This window comes from Lipophrys pholis, assembly GCF_963383615.2.
Source record: "Lipophrys pholis genome assembly, chromosome: 18".
Taxonomy (NCBI): domain Eukaryota; kingdom Metazoa; phylum Chordata; class Actinopteri; order Blenniiformes; family Blenniidae; genus Lipophrys; species Lipophrys pholis.
In genome coordinates, this window is record NC_137646.1 from 9,089,831 (window position 1) to 9,099,056 (window position 9,226).

Genomic DNA, 9,226 nt, shown 5'->3' on the forward strand with positions numbered 1-9,226 from the left:
GACTGGGCTACAGGCAGACTGACTGGGCTACAGGCAGAGGTTGTCCTGGCCAGCGGGCGGCCGTTTTAGAATTCTCTGGACAACCACACCTTGAAGAGGGATCATTGGACTCCGGTGTGTGTGTGTGTGTGTGTGTGTGTGTGTGTGTGTGTGTGTGTGTGTGTGTGTGTGTGTGTGTGTGTGTGTGTGTGTGTGTGTGTGTGTGTGTGAGTGAGAGAGAGAGAGAGAGCGAGAGACGTCATCACGTCAGTGACGCTGCTCTCACTGCGTCTCCGTCACTCGGCGCCATGTTGACTTCCTGCGGAGCTTCAGTGATGTGACTTCTTCCCGGACGGAGCGGACTCGTTTGGACCTGCAAGCTGCGAGGGGGGCGAGGCGGGGAGACCACCGACAACTCTGCAGTCGCTCTGTGAGGAAACCCGGCCGGGACCGGGCGGTACCGGTGCGCTCGGTACCGTCCGCTGCAGCAGGCACCGTCAATAAAGTGTCGGCCGCAGCAAACACTCACATAGTGCATGGAAACTACCCAGACAGTCATTTAAAGTCACACTAACTTCAGTAGTGAGCCTTTCAGCTGCACTCAGTCAACGTCTAATGACACGTAATCTCAGTGTTTCCTTAGGGACCGTCTCTAAATTGTGTCCTGGAAGTTCTGTCCACGTCACACATCACGTGACGCATGTAACACCTTGGGGGGTGTTGTTAAAATTCAGAGTACGTTTACTCTGAAATGAGGGAAACTCTGAGTTTTCTGTTCCAGAAAGAGCTGAATTAAGCTCTAAGTAAGTCACCACAGTAACAGACTGAACAGAACCTGTTGGCTGGTAGGTTTTGTAGAGGAAAGCCTGAGTTTCTATTGTCTCCTCCCACAAATAATTTGAGATGATTTATAATATTGATTAATGAATAATATTGATTAAGCAACTGTGTATAGAGCAGTTAGTGAAGTCACACTTGCACTGAAACAACTGACTTTATTGATTTTATTTATTTTTTGGTGTGTGTGTGTGGTAATTTAGTATTTTATTGAGTGTTAATGTACACATTATCACCTTTTGACTCCACTCTAATAAAAATGTGTAAACACTGTGTTAATCTACTCAGTAGGATATTAACAGAGGGAACCAGTTGAAACATTTTCTCAGGGTTTAAATTACTACTTGGAGTAGATACTGAATGAATTTTTCAACTTTCTCCCAGCCGTCTCTCTCCTCCACTGCTGCAGCAGACTTTTACGGCTAAATAACTCGGTTTTCGGTCTTTTGCCATAGGGACTCGTGGTATCGGGGCTCCATTGATGATGGCTTTTTATCCTGGTTGTGCACGCTCTTAACTCAAGGTTCACATACTGAGACTTGATTAAACTATATCAGATCAGCTGTCCTGGAACCGGAAACTCAGAGTCTCATGTCGGAGTGAGTCAACTGAGAGTTACACCCCCCCCCCCCCCCCCCCCGACCCCACCCAGTTGTTTTGAGAGCTTTTTTTCTTCGTTTATTTGCAGTTATTTGTAGAAAATGGTGTACAACTACCAAGTACTGGAGGAGGCAAGAGGCAGATACAAAGCCAAGTTTAATGTGTCAGGGTTGTCTGACTGTCCATACAAGCTCCCAGCAAAACACAGCTCTCCTCCCTCAACACAACCCTTTGGAATGGGTTTTTTTCCCCAAAAACAAATATGGCGGCCAATGCTGCTAGGCAATACCGTCCCCAAGTTCCAGGAAGTCGGATTTTCTGAATCCCGAAAATACAAGAAATAATCTGCATGGAAACTGTCCGAGTGTGTTTGTCTCCTTCACACTCATAACGTGTCGTCATTTAAAGATATTTTACAGATTCCTATATTACGTCACAATGACGGTTGTGGATCTGATACTATTTTACCAACGGTTATATTTAAAGGTGTTTTACAAACAGTCATTTTCTTGATGTGAAAGTTACTTAACCACCTTAATCAGCTGTTGTCTGAAATAATGATGTTGACCTGAACACTGGAAATCCTCTGACTCTACAGTTATAAGCAACGAGGACGACAGAGACTCGGAGCAGCTGACGACGGAAACATGAGCTCGCTCCAGAAGGTAACTGATGATGTATTAATGGTGCAGATCTCACCAGGTTTAAGTGTCCGCAGTTTTTCTAGAGATATAAAGATGAGTCAACATCAGCTGTTGGAATAACCGGCTCCTCAGGAGAGAACTATGAATCGTGTGCCGCAGTGTAGAGAGCATCCAGAGTTCAGATCAGACTAAAGGGAGCAGGAAGAGAACTTTCAAGACCTGTTTACGCAACGTTTTCAAGTGAACTATTTCGTAGTGTTTTGTGTGTCCGTTTACACGTCAACGGAGCTCGGAGTTATTGAAAACAGCTTCCAAGGTGGAACTTTGAATGATTGTTCTCTGCTGCTTGTGTCTGTGGTTTCATTACAAAAACAAACAGCACTAACTAGTGGCCCGACATGATAACTACATCGCTTTCAGTGTTCCTGTCGTTTCTCAAAATGAGAAACTTTTCTGATCCGAGAATGCAGAAACAAGACGTTTTCACTTGAAACATCGCCGTGGAAATGGGACCAATAAAAGTAGCAGAGCCTCCAACTACATCCTGAGTCCTGAGTTGAAGTAGCTAATTGATTTAGCCTGGAAGCTAGCATGCTTCTCCTAAATGGGTTAAGGCCAAGTCATGTTGTCCGCGTGTCCATGTTGGTCCACGTGTCCATATTGGTCCGTATGACGTAAATATCGCCATCCACCAAGTGGGCGAGGGGTCGCTCACCCTCTGTGATCGTCCATGTTCTTCCCACCAGAGCAGTGGATGACAACCAACAATGGCCGCCTGCTGGGCACTTGTGTAAGGAGATCCTCCATCTCCCCGTCTGTACAATCATTTCTCTGAAGACGGCTCAGAACTCCCGGAGTGAAATATTAAGAACTTTATTAACGGAGGAGAACACCGCCACCAGAAGTGAAGATTCGGGATTGTTACGTTATGGAATGCCTACTGACGTTAAACCCTGAATTGCAGTAGTGGCTGGCCAATAAGGCTGGCTCCCTGGTGGAAGCAAGTAGTTCAAAAATTCAAAAAACTGTAATACTGCCAACATCTGTTTATGTCAACAAACTAACAACGGGCCCTGAACTGTATTCGCATCATTTTCTTCAAATAATCTTCAATAAGATTTCTGTGTGTGTGTGTGTGTGTGTGTGTGTGTGTGTGTGTGTGTGCGTGTGTGCGTGTGTGCGTGTGTGCGCGTGTGTGCGTGCATGCGTGTGTGTGTGTGTGTGTTTTAAATGCACACAAACAAATGTGTGCAAATGTGTCCAGGTTTATAAATGTTTAGATATGCTCATATTTATTAATTACTGAAAATCTAAGAGCTTAAAAAAAGCAGTTTATTTTCCAATTTTTTTAAAGTGTTCTTTGTTTATCCTAACCTCAGACGAACTGTCAGTTCCAGTAAACCAACCTCAAAACACGTTCATTTTCTAAAAGGGACTAATGAAGCTTCTGTTTGTATTTGTTTACTAGTATGTTAATAAAAGAGTGTTAGTCAGTGCTCTCTATCTATTCACTTGCTGTTTAAAAGAACAATCATTTCCATCACTGGGGCCTCTCTCAATCTAAAAACGGCAAAATTCTTGTAATGTGTTTTTATAAACACACTGTATTTAAATTAACATTGGCTGAAATTGAATAATAATGAAGAGCCAACCTAAGAAATGTATCACCAGCCGCCACTGCTGAATTGTAACATCAATAGAACCGCGGTCCTCCTGCAGGTCCAAACGATCTGCGGATGAGCAATGTGGAAAGTATGGAAGAGCCTTTAGAAGTTTAGCTGCCGTTGCCGCTGCATATTGTCGTGCAGAAGGACTTCAGTCCAGCAGCTCACTCCGCTCTGCGTGTTTTCCCAGAAGCAGAGAGGAGCGCCTCGACCTCGACCTCACCGCTGTGATGAGTGTGACAAGGCGTTCAGGAGCCCCGGTGAGCTGCGAAGCCACCAGAGGATGCACACCGGCGAGCGGCCGTATGGCTGCGAGCGCTGCGACAAGACCTTCCCCTCGGCCAAGCACCTGAAGCAGCACCGGCTCATACACAGCGGCGAGCGGCCGTACGGCTGCGACCAGTGCGACAAAGCCTTCGTCTCGTCCTCCAACCTAAAGGTCCACCGGAGGATCCACACCGGCGAGAAGCTCTACAGCTGCAAGGACTGCGGCAAGGGCTTCAGCCAGCAGGGAAACTACAAGCGCCACCGCAACATGCACACCAGAGAGGAGACGTTCCCCTGCCAGCAGTGCGGGGCGCTCTTCAGCAGCCGCAGCTCCTACCTGGTGCACCAGAGGATCCACACCGGCGAGCGGCCGTACGAGTGCCGCTACTGCGCCAAAGGGTTTATCACCGTGTCGGACCGCACCGTCCACGAGCGCGTCCACACCGGAGAGAAGCCCTACCGCTGCGAGGACTGTGGCAAGAGCTTCTCTCAGCTGGGCAGCTACAAGAGCCACAAGAACACCCACACCAAGGAGAACGTCTACTACTGCGACCAGTGCCAGAAGATCTTCACCTCCAGCGGCTCGTACCTGCACCACAAGAGGACACACTTGCAGGCCCGGCGCTACAGCTGCGACCATTGCAGCAAGACCTACAAGAACCTGGCGTCCATCAAGAAGCACAAGCTGACCCACAGCGGCGTGAAGGCCCACCAGTGTCCGCACTGCCTCAAGTCCTTCTACACCGTCGGAGATCTGTCGAAGCACCTGCGCGTCCACACCGGAGAGAAGCCGTACAGCTGCCACAAGTGCCACAAGCAGTTCACCTGGAAGGTCCAGGAGAGGAAACACAAGTGTGTGTCAGAGGAGGCGTGAGGACGGAGCAGCGTCGGACAATGCATGCACACACACACACACACACACACACACACGGTGTGATAAAGTGACATCAGATGAGTTTCTCTTCAGCGTTCAGACTCGCATCACGATTCTTCAGACTCTTTGAAGTGGACAGACTGATGGAGGGATCCTCACATGACAAAATGCTCTTTTGCTTATTTAACTATAACCTGTTAATCTATTTATCATCTTTTTTTCATTTGTGAGGTACTTTGTTACTTTGCTTTAAGAGTTCTGTGAATTTAGTTAAAAGAATTTGATCATAGTCCTATGTTGTGTTTTTATTGTGGCTTCACTGCTTCACACAGCCAGCAGAGGGAGCTCTAAGGATGTTTTATAACTATGAGGCTTTTAACTGTGTCTGAAATGAAGTGTTGGCTTCTTTGGACGGGTCAGGAATGAGGAGGGGGGTGGGGGGGGGGGGGGGGGGGGGCGGTCCTGGTACTGCAGGGTTTCAGGATTTCACTTCCCACAGCTGATGGTCATGATTGGCTCATTATAAGACTTCCTGCAGAGCTTTGTCATGATTCATTCGTTAAATTCAGAGGCACGTTGAAGACATGCAGGACCAGGACTGACCTCCCCACAGTCCTACAGAGATCAAGATAATAAGAGGTTGTTGGAGCGCCGCTTTCGTCTGGCTGGTCACACCCTACACCGCCCGGCCAGAACGGCCGTGACGAGAAGTCCTGGGCGTGAGTGGAAAGGTTTTGTAGCTCTGGACTATCAGGGTGAAACAATAACTGCATAAAGGAGTCGTCACCTGGTATTCTCACGTATCCAGTCCCTCTAAAATTTTCTTTAAATCAATTCTTAAAATTGATTAGAAAAAAAAAAGCAAACATTCGTTCTGACCCTCTTTCATACCACAACTTCCTCTCTAAAAGTACATGTGAGATTTTGACTTGTATGGATGCCTGGCATGCTAATTGCCGCAGGAACTGTCAATCATGACAATGGGGTGGAGAGCTAGCAGCTAAAATAAAAAAAAAAGAAAGAAAACGACGGTGAATCTTCTACAATCTACATCCACGCCACAGAGCAACGCACCTCGTAGATTCATAATGAAATACAGGCTAATTTGTAAATCACATGAGGTTCAACGTTTATACTAGTCACACGTTAGTGGTTAGCGCTAGCGGCTCAGAGCCATTTGACTTTCCATTGGATTGGGGTCGTGACCTTAAAACAAGGCTAACCGTTAGCCATGGCTAACCCCAAAACGAAAGAACTCAGCCACTTTAAAACTCCTGACTTTCAACTGAGGTTCAAAACAAATATGCATGTTTTAACTAAGAAATGTGGGACTTCTAGGTGAAAGATAGATAGATAGATAAAGTACTTTATTCATTCCCAATTGGGGAATTTCAGATGTCCAGCATCATCCAGTGTGTGCCCTCCATAACTAAACACTCTCACAACAGTACAGACTTAAAAAGAAAAATAATGATGATAATGAAAACAAAAGTTAAAAAGCTGCTGTCAGTAGTGATATAAAATGTACATTACAAAGGTTTGTTGTACAGTCGTATGGCCGCTGGGACAAACGACGTCCTGAACCTCTCAGTGCTGCAGCACATGGAGAGGAGTCAGTCACTGCGGCGGCTTCTCTGAGCGACCAGTGTTGTGCAGGGGGGACGACTCCTTGAAGAAGTCTTGAACTGAAGTAAAATGCTGCAGTGAGAGTCCTGACAGGACCAGCAGGAGAATCCCACACTCCTCCAGTTGAGCAGAAACTGACGGCACTAATTCATTTAGGAAAGACCAGTGTTGTGTATGAATTAGAGGAAAAAAAGAAGCATTTTACTTTCTCCTCTGACACTCACTCACTTCGCCCATTACGCCTGTTGGGCAATGTGATCCCTCGCCATGACTGAAACGCTGCTCCGGGTCCCTCTCATCTTTGGCATTTCATTCTCTACTGTCCGACTGAGTCTTCCTGGCAGTTGACCTATACAAAACCTGCAGTGTCTCAGTATAATAGGAGCCACAGAGTCGGTTCCACACCTTTTCAACAGGTTTGAAATCTCTTTAGGCCAAAAAATGCTCAGAATTCGACGGAGGCTTTTGGTTTGACAGCTTTGTCGAGTCGTTCTCGGTTAATCGCCAACTTTGTAAACCGTTCAGGAGAGTTGTGAAGACACACTGTGGTAGAGTTTCAGCGTGGTGTGAGTGCTGGAAGTGGAGGAGCGTCATGTCTTGCTCATCATGTTCAGAGATTTTCTGGCTTTGTGGAGAAGTTCTGGGTCTGGGCCAGTTCTGCACCACCCTTACTGCTGATGGTGACCCTGTCAGGATACAGGAGACCTTCATTCTCAAACTGGGCTGGACTTCTAGGAGCAGCTGTGGCTCGGTTAGTTGAGCGGGTCGTCTCTCAATCATCAGGTTGCAGGTTTGATTCCCTATCTGTCTCAGTTGATGGACTGACAACCTTGTATGAATGTGATCAAACATTATAAAGCACTTTGCCGACTGTTCAAGCAGTGGAGAAGCCCTCGATAAGTGACTTCAATTCACCATTTCTGTTGGTGGGGTTCGATGCTGTTACTTCAGTCTTCTTGCCGCTGATTTCGAGACCAACCTGCTTCGCAACAACGTTCAGTCCCTGGGTCTTCTCTTGGATGTGAGAATGGGTGTGTGATAATAGTGTTCGGTCTTCAAAGTAAGAAGAGGGTCCATCTAACGCCCCCGTTCTGATCCTCTGTGGCGCGCTGCCTGATCCAGAGAAGATTGAAAAGTAATGTGAACTTAACAGAAAAGGACAATAAAGCTGTGTAAGCCTGTTCGATTCAAAAAAGCAAAAGACGCCACTGGATGAAGAAAGTAGTGAAATGAAACTCAGCTCGTGGAGGAACTGTGGTGTGAAAAGGACGATCATCTCCCTTAAGCCTCGTTTCCACTTCCTGGTACGGTACATTATGGTATGGTACGGTACAGCACGGTACGGTAAGGCAAAGCGTACCTTGACCCAAATTTGTTGCGCGGTTCCATCAAAGAGAGTACAGTTAAAATGTGGGCGGGTTGTGAACGCTGCGTAATGAAGCAGGTATGTGACGTCACGAGTAAATGAGAAGCAACGGAACACATTTGTTGCGGCGCTGCTCAGGCATCCGAGAGCCACCGTTCTTTGTGACACCGCTTGGCAAATGTTCTCATTCTGAACAGCAACGTCCAGCTCCCGCTGATTCTCCTCCTCTCCTGTTCTAGAGAGGAGCGTCTGCGTTTCATCACAACACCAGGAAGCAGTGTAGTGTCTGGACAAGCAGCAATATCTAAATATCTCATCTGCCACAAACCATCCCGTTGTTGTTTACATACTCCGCTTTGTGATCACTGGTCTGTTAGTGAACTGGTTTATTGAAATGGAGCAGAGCTGATAAAGAATAATGGCAAAAAAAAGCCTGCATATGCAGCCTGTCCAAAGGTGCCTGTTGAGGAACAGGCCTTTGTCCATAGAAGTCCCACCAGACCCCAGTGGTGGTTTCTCTGGGAATCCACATGGCCCTTCGCTGGTGGAGGGACTCGGCCAATATAGCAAAAGGGACTACTCTTGGAGCTGTGATCTATCGCCAGCTCGTCTTCACCAATACGTCTCTAATAGGCTGGGGCGCTGTGCACAAAGGTTGCGGGGTCAAAGGGCTCTGGACCAGCCATTGGGTAAGCCAGTACATAAATGTACTGGAAATGAGAGCCGTCTTCCTCGCACTTCGGCAGCTCCTGCCAAGGTTGAGAGACTACCACGTCATCGTCAGGACAGACAGTACCATGACTGCAGCGTACATCAACAGGCACGGAGGCCTAGGTTCCCCTGCCTTTTGCAAGCTGGCAACCCAACTGTGGCGGTGGGCTCACCCACTCTTTTGCTCACTCAGAGCTGTACATGTGCCAGGGACTGTCAAACACAGCAGCAGACATCATGTCGAGAGGGGGCCCACATCCACGGGAGTGGCGGCTCCATCCTCAGGTAGTCGAGGAGATTTGGCCTCGCTTCGGCAGGGCAGTAGTCGACCTGTTTGCTTCAAGAGAGTCCACACATTACCGACTCTTCTTTTCTCTCAGGAACGACAATCCACCTCTGGGATGGGATGCTCTGGCACACCAGTGGCCCAAGGATCTGCTCTACGCCTTTCCCCCTTTCGGTCTTCTCCCACCCCAAAGGATCAAGGTGGACAGAGTAAAGCTGCTTCTTGTGGCTCCCCTGTGGACCTACATGACATGGTTCTCAGGGATTCCACCTCTCTTGGAAGGAACACCATGGGAGCTCCCACTTTGGAGGGACCTATTGTCCCAGGCCAGCGGAACCCTGTCACGCCCCTTCCCCACAGGACTCAGACTGG

The 9,226-nt window shown here is 47.7% G+C and overlaps 1 protein-coding gene across 1 annotated transcript; it reads left to right on the forward strand.

Annotated features, from left to right (window-relative positions):
• The first annotated feature begins 257 nt into the window (after positions 1 to 257).
• On the forward strand, positions 258 to 6,322 carry LOC308123621 (uncharacterized protein). The gene is made up of 3 exons (XM_080486187.1): positions 258 to 409; positions 2,015 to 2,081; positions 3,915 to 6,322. The coding sequence occupies exons 2-3, from the start codon at positions 2,064 to 2,066 to the stop codon at positions 4,863 to 4,865; spliced, it is 969 nt and encodes a 322-aa protein (XP_080342313.1). The 5' UTR covers positions 258 to 409; positions 2,015 to 2,063; the 3' UTR covers positions 4,866 to 6,322.
• The last annotated feature ends 2,904 nt before the right edge of the window (positions 6,323 to 9,226 follow it).